Source organism: Pipistrellus kuhlii, unplaced genomic scaffold, assembly GCF_014108245.1.
Source record: "Pipistrellus kuhlii isolate mPipKuh1 unplaced genomic scaffold, mPipKuh1.p scaffold_m20_p_3, whole genome shotgun sequence".
In the NCBI taxonomy this organism is placed as follows: Eukaryota; Metazoa; Chordata; class Mammalia; order Chiroptera; family Vespertilionidae; genus Pipistrellus; species Pipistrellus kuhlii.
The window spans coordinates 112,407,940-112,423,072 of NW_023425529.1; the positions used below are offsets into that span (position 1 = coordinate 112,407,940).

General features: G+C 35.8%; 1 protein-coding gene across 2 annotated transcripts in view; it reads left to right on the forward strand.

Annotated features, from left to right (window-relative positions):
• EPSTI1 (epithelial stromal interaction 1) overlaps positions 1-13,454 on the forward strand; it is a 108,780-nt gene extending 95,326 nt beyond the window's left edge. For both annotated transcript variants that reach the window (XM_036458338.2, XM_036458339.2), the window contains 3 exons: positions 1,968-2,041; positions 7,185-7,284; positions 12,933-13,454. In XM_036458338.2, coding sequence (XP_036314231.1) covers positions 1,968-2,041; positions 7,185-7,284; positions 12,933-12,941 — 183 coding nt within the window. In that variant the 3' untranslated portion in view covers positions 12,942-13,454. The remainder of the gene's footprint in view (positions 1-1,967; positions 2,042-7,184; positions 7,285-12,932) is intronic.
• The last annotated feature ends 1,679 nt before the right edge of the window (positions 13,455-15,133 follow it).

Sequence of the window (15,133 nt, forward strand, 5' to 3'; positions counted from 1 at the left end):
GAAAAGATATCAGCAATTTTGGAAGCTGAAAAGGAGAGAAGGAAAGTCAGAACTCATTTGCAAGAAGTAATCCCAAGACAAGTCAGGAAGTATAGGCACCTGGTCCTCTGAAGGCTGCATTGGAAAGAGGAGGGTGAATTGGAAGTCTAAAAGAGGAGCTCCTCCCTACCACATTGAAAGTTAAAAAAAAAAAAAGAGAGATAGTTATAAGGATGAAGACTGAGTATGGTGGTGTACTGGGAGGGAAAGTTGGGGTTAGAATGGAGATGGTAATAGAGCCATAAATATTCTGCCATAGTAGGAAGTCAAAAGATAATACAACTGAAAAATAAGGAATAGAAGAATGCATGTGGTTAAGGAGGTAATTGTACATGAAACCATCCACAGTACTGAAGTAATTGCTGGGGCCATGAGGAGGACTGGTGTGTCTTTTATTTTAGTGTAAGCTTGGTAGGACTAATAAGTAGTACTGTAACCTGCAGACTTTTAAAACTATGTACATATATTCTAGTGACAGAAATTAAGATGAAAGAGTCTTTAAGGTTTGTGAAAAAGTGAGTCTTCCTAGGATAAGAGTTGATATTTGGTATTTAGTGAATGTGTGTGGAATGGTTAAGTGATATCATTCAATTATTTAGAAAACTAATTTTCCCTTGTTGGTGGTGATATATTGGAATTAGAATTAAATAATCTATTTAAGGATGGATGAGTAATGTATTTGTAATATCACGATATAAGAAAACAGTTTGGCCGAAACCAGTTTGGCTCAGTGGATAGTGCTTCGGCCTATGGACTGAAGGGTCCAGGGTTTGATTCCAGTTAAGAGTATGTACCTTGGTTGCAGGGGCACATCCCCAGTAGGGGGTGTGCAAGAGGCAGCTGATTGATGATTCTCCCTCATCAATGTTTCTAGCTCTCTATCCCTCTCTCTTCCTCTCTGTAAAAAATCAATAAAATATATATATATATTTTTAAAGAAAACCATTTTTTTGTTTTCCTTTTTTTTATTTGGGAACTATAGAACATTGGAAGATCTTTGAATAAAGTTTTAAAAATGTCAACTTGGACTTTGAATTTATTTTATATTTTTCATCAAGGAATTTTGGAGGTTAAAAAATATGTGTTGCTGTATGTTTATCAAAATGTGGCAGTATTTTCTGTACCAGACAGTCTTCCTGGCTCAGGCACTAACTTAGGACAGGAGCTTGGTAACCCTCCCCTTCACTTTTTTATTTGAAATGAGGTTAAAACTCAGTCTACCTCAAGGTAGGTAGTTGAGTATTACAGAAACCTGGTACTCAGTTCTTTGGATTAAACTGTAAACATAGTAACTGAGTTTGGAAGTTGTCATCACTTTTAAGAGGATGATCAGAATGTCAGAAGCTAGAGATTAAGTTGTAGTAAGGTGATCTCCTTTTCAAAGCACAGTATCTCTTCCAGAAAGTTCAAAGTTCTGCTAATATTAAAAATAACTTGTCAATGATAGGTTCAGAGACTATTCTCTAAGATGAAAACATTTTACTAATGGAATTGCACTATAGAATTGGATCCAGTATTTATTTGTAAATTTCTTTGGATTTGCTGGGAAATAAACGCTAGAGAAATGGCCAATAAATAGCATTGTGTGGCATTATTTAAGGAACAAATTTGATTTCTTTTACTTTGTAAGACAGGTAAATTTGACTTACATTATGATTCCCTCTGTGTGTGTTGTAATATCTTGATCTAATATCGTGAACATGCACATTTGGCTTTTTAATCTCACTATTTTACACTTGGAGAGCTATTGTTTGATTAAAGCATACCTAGTCATATAAGAAAATACTTTCACATGGAAATGGTACTTAAATAAAAGTTTCAGAAATAAAATATTGCATCTGCTAAGGTTAAACATGTAATTGATTTGTCTGTCTTCTGTGTAACCAAGTGAATTGAAAACCATATTTTAAAACTTTTCTTGTTCCTAGAGTGAATTTCTGGAATTTAAGCAACAACAACAGGAGGAAGAAAGAATCAGAAACCAGCAGGATGAGCACAGGAGGTATAAATGGCTAATAACGAAGCATCCTTGGTTAAAAACATTATCTATAAATTGCTTGCAATGTTTTAGGCAAGCACTGTAGTAATATTGAATGCAGTTTTGAAATGCATGTTAACTTTTATGTGAGGATGACAACTGCTGTACATTTGTGCATGTACACATAGCGTACCCATTTTTTTTTCCTGGACAAGTGACATACATTTACACCAGAAAGCTGAATTGTGCTCTCAAGCTATATGTTTATTTAGATTATATTTCATTTGCTCACCATGCAAGAAAGCATCTTTATCCTTTTGAGATGATGCATGGCCATTTGTAGTATTGATGTTGAAATACCCATTTTGAATACAAAAGCTCGGACAAAAACTGCCATAAAGTTGTTTTATATTGACTAACATATTAGGAAAAAACTTAAAATAGGATCCTTAAGGACTTTTTGATAGTGTAGGTATTACCTTTTCACTACCCAGTAAAATATGTTGGTGTTGGGACAGTGTTAAAATCACCATCTCTGTATTATTGTGTTAGGATTTCCCTGAGGGGCACTTGGGTTATTGGAGTTTATTGAGCTTATGTGTCTTAGGAAAATAACTTAATGCAAAGGCTCTCGTGATTTAAAGGAGCAAATTTTTATTTTGAGACTTAGTGGCTTCTTTTACATGTTTAAATTCCCCCTACCACTAAGGCATATTTTTAACTGTGGCAGTTCCACTTTGTAAATGAGGCTTAAAAGATGTTAATAGAAGCTCCCAATACAGTAGCCACTAACTGTGTATGGTGTTCCCATCCTTTTGACTGGATTATGCTACCTCTATCGTACAGTCAATGTAATTTTAAAATGTCAAATGTGAATCCATGCGTTCTCCTCTGCTTATAAGACATCAAAGCTCTAATACACTGGTTAGACTATTTTGTTGGGTAAGTTGACACCATTACTGCTCCTTATTTTTATAAAATAGGCTACAAATTAGTTTAGTCTTTTATAGATTTATCTCATTTTCTCTTTAAACGTCTTTCTATTTAAAAACCTGATATTATATAACACCAGTTGTTAATATAATTAACATTTTTTTAATTTTTTTATTTTTTGAAGATTAATTGGGTTTAAGCATCTTAAAGATTGTGGGGTTTTTATTTTTTTATTTTTTGAAGATTAATTTGGTTTAAGCATCTCAAAGATTGCAATATGGCACGTTAATAAATGCTGTTGCTAAGAAATTACTCTTCAATAAGCATTCAATAAAAATGAAAGTCATTTGATTAGAGGTGAAAAGGATTATTATTATTTTGTTGTTGTTGTTATAGGAACCTTAATCTTCATTCTTTAGGTTTAGTTCCATACCGCTGACTACTTAAATATTGGGGAATGTGGGGGGAGTATTCATTTCCTACACCTTATTTTCTCTTTTAATTGATTCTAGTTAAGTGTGGATCTAAATTTAATCCATGAAGAAATATCTCTGAATTATAAACTTAATAATCAGTTTTGAAATAACTGATTGAGTCTTTACCCACGTTTTAAAAATATTCTGAATCAGTTTTTGAAAATAGTTTATAATTAATTTTGTCTTTTGGAGTTTATAGTGAGCTTTTCCATGTTATCATATGAAAATACTCATTCAGTAATGTCTTCATGAATAAAATAGCTGTGCTCATTCCTGCTGCGGACAGCAACACAAGTTGCATGATCTGTGTGGAGGGGCCATATTGGCTTTTCTCCATGGGCATTCATTCTATTAGAGTAAAACAGACAATGTACTTTCAATTGGTTACAAGTTCACAAAGCCAAATCTCAGGCCTGAATTTTATAATGGAAAGCTTGTGGGATTCCTCACAGGCTTTCAATGAATCCTGTCATGATTGAGCTTAAGTGCACCTACCTGCATCTGATTCGGTGTAACTTTTTGAGGAAGAGAGGGAAGTTTAAACTCCAGAGAGAAAAGATGAAGACCATGGAGGTCAAGGACTTGAAAGGAACTGGACTGTAAGCTGAAAACTGGAATGAACTGAATTGATTTATTAAAACTTGAACCAACCTTGACTAACATTTTTTATCTATTAATAAATTAACCCTGAGAAGAAAATCTTGAGCATGAGTTTGAGAGCAATAAAATGTATGTTCTTTCTAATATTAGTAAACAAAAATATATACTGGTACTTTTCCCCCCTATTTGAATTCTCAATAAAAATTGAGAAAAATATGCCGGGACCGGTTTGGCTCAATGGATAGAGCGTCGGCTTGGGGACTGAAGGGCCCCAGGTTCGATTCCGGTCAAGGGCATGTACCTTGGTTGTGGGCATATCCCCAGTGGGGGGTGTGCAAGAGGCAGCTGATCAATGACTCTCTCTCATTGATGTTTCTAACTCTCTATCTCTCTCCCTTCCTCTCTGTACAAAAATCAATAAAATATATTTAAAAAAAAAAAATTGAGAAAAATAATATCTTTACCGCCCATGATCTCTGGTTGACCCCCTCTGCTGTCCTAGTAACTGGTGCTCAATTGCATCACTTTGCATGGATGACAAGCATCAGTCTGCACAGTGCTTGAGCGAATTGAGAGCAGTGGACAGTGAGCAGTTTTGCAGCCTGCCTTCACCACCATGGGTGGTTTCACAATACAGCTGCAGCCACAGAAACAGGCATAGATGAGGACCATGCACCTGGATAATTGATTCATTTGCCTTTTACATATTAGAGCATATGAAAACTTTGTTCTCAGCACTTGGAATAGACTAAGCAAGGCAGAGGTCCCTGACTGCATGGAAATTACAACCTGGAGGAAAGAAATAGAAGTCAACAATTTAACAGTAAGATTACTTTACACAGTGATGCATACCATGAGGACCACACCACAGTGTGATGTTGATAGAGAGATTGGAGGTGATAATTCCTCAAAAGAGAGATGACAGCACAGGACAAGAGCTAGTCATGTGGAGACAAAACATATGGATGTCCCATATTCAGGCATAGAAACAAAGGCAAGGTCCTAAAGGGGGAATGCGCTTGGACTTTTTGAGTCCCCCAATGACTGGAAGAGAATAATATAAAATAGGGTAGAAGACATAGGCAGGAGCCAGAAGATACACGATTTTGTAAGCCAGTGATTTTATTCTAAGACTAATGGAAAGTCATAGAAGGGTTTTAAGCAAAAGGAAGGCATGGTTCCTTTTATGATTTAGTAAGCTGGTTAGATGAGAGAGGATAGTGGTTTGGACTAGAATGGTGGTCATGGAAAGAAATGGGTGAACTCAGGATGTGTTTAGTGGGTAGAGCCAACAGTACTTATAGTGGTTTGGATATGGGGTAGGATGGGATGTTGGGGGAAAGCCATTGTTGTTACTGGCAAAAAGATTGGATAAAAACAATCCTAGGCGCCTGAGCAGGCCAGAATACCATGGGTTGTGCTGTTTAAAGGGGAGCAGGGGAAGCTTTCATTTCCTTTTTTTTTTTTTTTTTTTAATATATTTTATTGATTTTTTTTTTACAGAGAGGAAGAGAGAGGTATAGAGAGTTAGAAACATTGATGAGAGAGAATCGTCGATCAGCTGCCTCTTACACACCCCCTACTGGGAATTTGCCCGCAACCACGGTACATGCTCTTGACCAGAATCAAACCTGGGCCGTTTCAGTCCCCAGGCCGAAGCTCTATCCACTGAGCCAAACCGGTCATTTCCTTAATATGCGTGTCTCCAGATCAGTGAGAGGTCCTGTAAAGGTGATTTACTACTGAACTTGAGCTCTATAGTGAGTGAGGCTTTCCAGAATTTGTCACTTGGGTAGATATTATGTTAAAAGGAAAACACTTTCCTAATAACTAAGACGTAACCAATGCTTGGTGGGACTTGAATTTGTTGAGAAAAAAAAGCAACTCAATAATCCAGAGATCCAATTGGGTCAACATGCAGTTGGCATTTTAGCTAGCCCTGAGCAGGCACAGACAAGTAACCCTCCCCAATCCACCCTAAAAGCCCAGCCTCTGACTTTGCCCCCATCAACCACCATCCTCAAAGTTTTTAAACCTCCTACAGTCATAGACTTACAGCCACCCACCATGTCCACATTCTCCCAATCTTCATGACTGAAAAGGAGGTTAATGTGATGGGCCAATCTGCCTTTCCTCCCATAAATGTGTACTGAGTAGCTGCTGTGCACCAGGCATTGTGTTACTGACAAGAAGCTTATAGTCTTAATGACACTATTCCTCAGTAATTTGCTGACATCATAGGGTACCTGTCACATTATTTCTCCAGCCATCACATCCCTGATTCAACTCAGCCATACCAAGGCAACTCAGAGCAGGCTGTTGCCTTTAATTTACTTTTTTAATTAAAAAATTTGTTAATTAAATTTTTTAGTAGAGCAGGAATATCCAAGTCCATGAAACAAATACTTAGAATGATTATTTATAAAGTGAACAACCAGGTAACCAGCTCCAGAAATAGAATGTAACTATTATCCTACAGTTAACTTATATTCTGACCTTGATGATAATCACTTTCTTGCCTTTCTTCATGATTTTACCTCCTATGTGTTAAATTTAATTTCTAGAATTGGTTGCTGCAAATATGTCTGAACATCAGTGAAAGATGTACCCATTCCCTCTTTTGAAAGTTCAGGTCCCCCCTTTCCCATACACTTGTCCCGTTTCTCTTCTGTTTATCACTTGTGAGATTTACGTTAGCAACACTGACAATTGGGCAAAGGTGTATGCGAGGGATGTCTGTCTTGCAACAAGTGTCACAGAGCTATTTTTGAATTATCTTCATAGAGTGTTAGTTTTTGTGAGTTCTATCTTTTCTGTCTCTGGGGCCAAGAAAGATCTTGATGAACCGGAAGAAGGTGGACCAGTAAAACTGAAGTTAAGAACTGTGTCCCTAACTCACTGCATTTTTTTTTTAAAGAAAAACAAAATAAACAAAGAACTGTGTCCCTCTGGCCTGAGCCACAATGGGTACCAGGTCCAGCAAAGGGCTGTTAACAGCATGGCATGTGGTTAATGCGAAAAGAAGTTTCTGTAGATTTCTTCTAAGCTGAAGGGAGGAAGCAATCCCCATAGGCAGTCATACAGCACAATAAGCTCTCAAAAATCTCTCACCCCTGCAGCAGGCTTTTCATTTACACACATTTTTCATTGTTTTAAAGGGTAAATAATGCTTTTCTGGACCGGCTCCAAGGCAGAAGTCAACCAGGTGGCCTGGAGCACTTTGGAGGCTATTGGAATATGAATGGTGGTAACAGCTGGGTGAGTTTTTCGTTTTCTCTTTTAAAATATCTTTCAAATTTGAAGGATAAAAACAATGAGAATTTTAAAAATATGCTGTGGCCTTCTCCCCAGATATTTTTTGTGCACTGTTCAGCTGTGTGATGGGCAGTCAGCCAGGGTGATTGCTGTAAATTCCACAATAGCCTCTGAGAGAGGGAGAAAGTCCCGACTTTCAGCTCTGGCCAATCACAATAAAAAATGACACCTGCCTTGTTCTCACTGTGATTGCCTGGACTTAGGGCTTTTTATCACCCATGGCCCAGACCCACAACACAAACAAATGAACTTTTTGTCTCAGGAAGATTTTAACTGAAATATGGTTATACAAACAGGAGGAAGCATTCTCTAGTAATATACTTTTCTTCTTCAGTGAAACTAGCATATCAAAGAAATATTTAATTTTTCACTCTAAAATGATGTTTTAAAAAACCCTACAGCAAAAGGCACTTTTTGAAAATGAAATGTCCTTATAGATTTCTGTGACAAAAACCTTGTCACTTGTAATACTTATTTAATGTGTTTTGTGTGCACCATATATTATTGAACCAACACCAGGACTTCGGAACGCTGGAATGCATATGTTTATGGGGTTTACAATGTGAATAGAACCAAAACTAACTACACTAGGCTTTACAATTACAATTTAATCAAATCCCAGGTACATATATGTTTATTTTTTTTAAAGGAACAGATAGAAATCTTTAAACTGGTAAAATACAGCAAAATAATCAAGAGCTTACTAACTTGGGAACTCTAGAGAAGATCCCTCTTTAATGAATACCTGAGGGACAAAGGATCATTTTTTAAAAGATAAGCTGTTAGGAATGTTACAACATGTTTTCTTAAAAAGCACCTAGTAGTTAAAATAGATAGATTTCACAAATATTTATATAGTGAAGAGAACTGAAATCAGGCAAATTTGCAGAGCATGCATAGTGGATATTTACACAATGTATGCTCACGTGTATCACTGTAGCGTTCAGAAAAGAGGCAATATGGGAGAAAAGAATCAAACATCATATGTTGCAATTTATACATTATTGACTTCTACAAATATGTGAGTAGTAGTCATGTGGAAAATGGGGCGCTGAGTTTAAGACATTATCCATGTATATGGAATTTATGTTATGAAACATGATTGAAACTCAGATTTTGCATAGGACTTAGAAACTTGCTGCACATTTTCTCTTCTACTCAACCATTCCCCAAATTTAGAAAGAACCTAAAAAATACCTGAGATTGGGGGGAAGATGATGGGAAAGTAAATTAAAACTGCATGGGCTGCTGCTAAGAGAATAAGCATTGAGCTTACCAATGACTATTGGTAGGCCTTCTGTAAGTGAGCTATGAACCTTTGCTTAAGTTCCTCACCGATTAAAAAGCCAGGAACACACCCTGGTCAGTATGGCTCGATGGCGGAGTGCCAGCCCACAAGGAAGGGTTTGCATCTATTCTTGCTGTCTCTAATTTCTCTCCTCCAACTTCTCTTATACCCACTCTAATCAGACTTTACCAGTCCAACAAAAATGCTCTTGTCATGGTCATTAACAATGTCCACCTTGCAAAATTCAATGTTTATTTCTCAAACTTTATTTTTTGACCTGTCAGCTTCATTCTTCATGATGAACCACTTCCTCCTCTTTGAAATTTTCTTTACTTGGCTTCTGGGACCCTATACTCTCCTGGGTTTCTGCCTATTTCATCAGCCAAGTCTTTCATTCTCCTTTGCTGAATTCCCTGCATTTTTTTGTCCTCTCAACATTGGAGTGCCTCAGGAATCTACTTTGGACCACCTTCTAAACTTTATGTTTATTTATATCTTGGTGGCCTCATTTATTCTCATATAATTACATATACTATATGCTTATTACTCCCAAATTTTAATTTCCAGCCTACACCTCTTCCTTTAAACTCTAGTCTTGCATATCTATTTATCTACCCAACATCTCTACTTGCATATCTAATATATATTTTAACCTTAACTTATCTAAAACTTAACATTTAATCCCTTTGCCTTAATGTTCTATCTGCACTTTTTCCTGTTTGCTTAATGGTGCAACCCATCTCTCACATCGCCGCCCCCCAGATGATATAGCAGGAAATATTCTTGAATCTTCCTTCAAAATATATCCAACCCAACAGCTTCTCACCACTTTCATCACTATTGTTCTAATTCCAACCTCTATCCTTGCTCATCTAGATTCTTGAAATAGTCTCTCAGTGGTTTCTTTGCTTCCACACTTCCCCACCTAGAGTCTGCTTTCTATATGAGAATGATCCCTTTGAAACAGATCAGATCCCGTCACTTTTATGCTCAAAGCCCTCCAATGCACCCCAAGACTCTCCAAGTCACTTTGAATAAAAACCAAAGTCCTTACAGGAACCTACCAGGTGCTACACCATCTAGACTCCACTTTACCCTCTGGCACTCTCCTACGCTGCCCTCCCTCATTCTTCCTAGCCATGCTTCCTTCTTGCTGTCCTTTGAAAAGGTGAGGAACTGGTACTCTCACCTTATGGCCTTCACTCTGGCTGTTACCTCTCCACTCTTCTCCAAAATATCCATATTAATTGTTCTCCTTCAAGTATTTTCTTGAATTCCACCTCAATGAGGATTTCTTATTCATTTATTTAGTGCTGCCACCTGTGTCTTCACACCCTTTCCCCCCATAGCATTCTGTAATTTATAACATAATTTCCCAACATCATTAATTTATATGTTTTGCTGGATATTTACTCTTACTCTCTCCCCATGGTAATTTATGTCCCATGTACCATCAGAGCATAAAACAGTGACTAGAACTTACCACACGCACAAGGAAACAGGTGGCTGTGATTTAGGGTCAACCAAATAACAGAGATTCAAACTAAACGACGTGATATACTAAATTATATTTAAAAATTTATGTGTTAAACATTTGATGAAATAAATGTTGGATTTAAAACAATGAGCCAAAACAAGAGACAATGCCAACCAAGCAGATTTGAAAAAAGAACAAACTTTTAGGAATAAAAAGCATAATCTTTGAAATTAAAGCACTCAGTGAACTTATCATAATAAAGAAATACAAATTAAGAACTAAAGCATAATACTGTTTTTCATCTATTATTTGGCAACCCCCCTCTCCCCAAATGAAAGATTGACAATATATTGTTGTTTCACACATTGTTGGTGCAAATTCAAAATTATGCAAACACTATGTAGGTTAATTTGTTACTGTCTTCCCATATAATAGGCACATTACAGCAAAGTTCTACTAAACATTCTAGGAACAGATGATTTCAAATGTCTGAAAAGATGTTTCAGATAAGTGAAAAGGAGGAAATATTTCCTAAAATAATTAAGCAAGTAAGCATAACTTTCAATCAAATTCTGGCAAAGACTATACAGAAAAAAAAAAAATGATAGAATAGTATCACTTATAAAAATGGATTTAAAAAATGTCAAAAATTTTGATGGATTCAATAGTGAAATTTTTAAAAGGTATAATATGCCCTTATCAATTGAATTTATTAAAAAATACAAACTTAGCTTATCATAAATAAACAACTAGACAATATAAAAATAAAATAAACAACAAGAATTCACCTCATAAATTAGAAAAAAAATATAATCACCTCAATAGTTATGGAGAAAGCATTTGATAAATTTCAATACTTATTTCTGATAAAAACTTCTAGAAGAAAACTAGGAATTGAAAAAAATGTTTTAACCCAAAAGTCACCAAAAATCTATCATAAAATATATCAACAATATTTTTATATCATACTAAGGATTGAAAAAAGTTTATAAATCACAGATGATACAGAATATTGACAATGATAATATCCATTGATCTTATTTAGATTTTTTCAGTTTTACTTTGATATGTGTGTCTCTCTCTGTGTGTGTACTTAGTTCTATCACATATGTAGGTCCATATATCCACCAGAGTAGGGAAGATTCTAAATAATTCTATCAACACAATAGTTTTTCCTCAATATTAGCATTTTTATAAGTACACTTATCTCTTTTTTAGAATGAGTACCCTTACATAACTACTGGGAATTATAAGACTGTCTTCATTTCTAAAATTTATCATTTCAAATGTATTAATATAAATGGAATCATATAGTATGTAAATTTGAGGATTGGCTTTTTTTCACTTGAAATAATTCCATGGAAATCCACCAAAGTTTTTGCATGTGTCAAGAGTTTATTAATTTTTATTGGTGAGTAGTATTCCATAATATGGATATACCACAGTTTGTTTAACCATTCACCCATTTAAGGACATTTGGGTTTTTCAGTTGCTGATTAGTACAAATAAAGGTTCTATGAGCAATTGTGGAAAATAAAATAAGAAAATAAATAAACCACAGATGATCCAATTATCTACTTAGGAAATACAAAAAAAAACGTATATCCAAATTTTTAGAGTAAATAGGAGCTCAGCAATGAGTATGTTTTTAAATAAATAATCAACAAATGGTTACTATGCAGAATATATTAAAAGTATGTTATTTATTTAAAAGTTTATAGATAATGACTGAGTTTCCCTGATAAATGAGAGGAGGAAATAATGAAACCAATAAAAAGCCAAAAACAAAAGAAAAGGGAGAAGGCAGAGAATATGATGAAAACCAAGGAAAGAAAAAAATAGTTTCTTGAAACATCATATAGATACTTAAGCAGTAGGCCTCCAATAAATGTATGTTAGTAGATCAATTAAATTGATCTTTAATTTATTTTGAAATCTTTTAAAATTTAAATCACATTCTTCTCACATTACTCAATATATGTTTATTATTTGATAATTTAAAATTCCTGTTTTATTAAAAATGCACTTTGGTGTTTTTTGTTGTGTGTGTGTGTGTGGTTTTTTTTTTTTTTTTTTTTTTTTTTTTTTTTTTTTTTTGAGTTCTCTATTAATATTCATGATACAACTAGGGTGGGACATTTAAAGAAGCACTTCAAGTGATCTTTTCTCTGATACCAGTAGGTGATACCCTTTGGTATAAGATGAAAATTCTAAATCCTTTGCCTTCAAGAACAGTTAAGTATTTGCCATGACCTGAGAGACAACCTGAGATTTTAGTGTCCCAGAGTGTTAGAACAGCACTAGTCTGAATCCCAGCTATAACTTGGTCGAACTTTCTGGATAGCTTGGTGGAGATTTCTTGACCTTTGCATATAGTTGGCAGGGAGGGGACTCATTTGATCAATCCCTTTTCTCAAAGTCTCCTTAGAAGTCACTTTCCTGCTGCCTACTACAATGCAAATATACTCTATATATTTCCATTTAAATTGCTTTGCTTCACACTGTTAATCCTGTCCTTGCTGTAACCGTGGAGGTGGGTGACAATATTTGTGAACATTATTATTTGGACCCATGTTAGCCTATCTCTAAGAACACAGATGATGAGCTATCACTCAACAAGCCATTACATTGTTGACGGAGACTATTTTGTGAATTGAAAGAATGGGACTCTAAAATTAAGCCAATTCTTTGGGACTTTAAATCATTAACAAATAGTCAATTAAGCCTGATGTAGTAACTGTTCTTTGTAGGAGCTTTGTTGTGGCTTACAAAGGCTTTGAATTTTGTTTTGCTGCTTGTAGTAATTTTGTTTTCTTTTTCTTCCAGGATATATGAGAAATGTTTTCTTACATCTAACCTTTGTCAACTGACCTTGAAAACTGCCATGAAATGCTTATTTTTAGAATGCGGTTTTATTCACCTTCAGTACTTTTACCTTGACTTCAACTGCCCACCCATACCCTGAGAGGTTTCTCTCTGTCATTGTTTATGTGTGTTTTCAGGAGCTGATTATTGAACTCATATTTAATCTCTACTGTCAGTGAAATGTTACAGTGTTTTTCTAATTGGTTTTTGCCTCTTATTGGAAGTATAATTACAGCAATGTTAATAAGAGAGAAAATGAGAGGATCATTTGATGCTTTCAGGTTACGGGGAGCTATGGGTGGGTGCTGTATGCTTGTCTCTCTAAGCAGCTAATTGTCAGATCAGGTTTGGGGAAGCTTTGGCATCTTTTGGATTTTAATCCCTACATTCTTAATTCACTGTATAAATATGAGTAAAAGACAAAAATAAATGTTTTAATCTATTTTCAACAAATTTATAAATAAATTTTAAACTACCTTTGCATACATGGTTTGGTTTGCTTTTATTTTTGATGAAAAGCTCTTGAGGGGTCTCATTTTTATATTCTCCTTTATAATCCATATAGATAAAATATAATACTGTAATACTATGAGATTGGCTCTGGTCTTGAGCTATTTACTAATAACTATTCCTCTGGTTTTTCAGAGTGGGACAGTTAATTTACTAAAAGGCCAATGCTTTCCTAAAAAGTAACTAGACAAAAATGTTGACACCACATTGTATGGTGTTTTAGACACTTCTTGTCTTTGCTGTTTGCAACCTATTTTCTATTACTCACTCTTTTGTTTTTTAAAAAAAATATATTTTATTGATTTTTTTTGTTTTTTTACAGAGAGGAAGGGAGAGGGATAGAGAGTTAGAAATATCAATGAAAGAGAAACATTGATCAGCTGCCTCCTGCACACCCCCCCTGGGGATGTGCCCGCAACTAAGGTACGTGCCCCTGACGGGAATCAAACCTGGGACCCTTGAGTCTGCAGGCCGACGCTCTATCCACTGAACCAAACCGGTTTCAGCAGGGTTGTTTTTTTTTTTTTTAAGTCTTTATTGTTGAAAGTATTTCATATGTCCCCATTTCCCCCATTAACCCCTTCTAGTCTACCTGCCCCTGGCCTTCACTACTCTATCTTCTGTGTCCATGGATTATGCGTATTTGCATACAAGTACTTTGGTTGATCACCTCCCACTCACTCACCCACCCTCCCCTGCCTTCCCTCTGAGATTCCACAGACTGTTTCCTGCTTCTGTGTCTCTGAATATATTTTGTTCATCAGTTTATTTTGTTCATTAGATTCCACATATGAGTGAGATTATGTGATACTTGTCTTTCTCTGGCTCTCAGTCAGTTTTTTTTTTAATCCTAATTTACAACCTTGAACCAGTTTGTAGACCTCTAAAGTACGAAAACCCAAGCATATTAGTTTTCTATGCTTTATATTCCAGCCCCCCTCCCCAATATTATATAGAGAAAATAGTGCCTTAAGTCTTACAATGAAGATTAGATAAATGAATAATTTTTTGTAGCTGGATAACTAATAATATTATACTTTGCTGTATTAAGAGATCTTTTGTGGTTCCAATTGCTCTGTTGAAATTAACTTTCCATATCTCTGTATTCAGGGAAACATTGGGAATTCAGACTCTTGGGCCAAGGCTAGGGGATGGGGAGCTCACAAAAACAGGGCAAGTTATAGATAGGACCACATTTGGTGGGAGTGGTGGTGGCTGAGGACAGATGGTTCACAGCTAGTTTCTCTGGAGTAAATAATGCAGATATTCTTGATTTCCCTCTCTCTGCCAGCTGAAGCCACGTTAGTGCTATTGACATCAATATCAAATGTTTGGTCCACTTGAAATCCTTGCCAATTCCTGATCCTGGGTTGGAAGCACCTCCTAACTGATTATAAATGTGTGACTGTTGTGGGCATTTACTGTTGTGGCGTGTGGCCATTCCAGTCCTGCGCCTGCCAATCTGGCTGCCTCACAATCCACTGTGGTGTTCAGGTGTTTGTGCCTGAGCTCAGCATTCCTTACTTGCTGTTGTTTCCCTATGTGTCACCAGAAACTGATTATGTAAGGGAAAGGATGCTTTTTTACTTTGGGGGCTCTTGGAAAAGTTGGAGTCAATTTCTCTTTCACCACCCGCTGTATCCTACATTCCC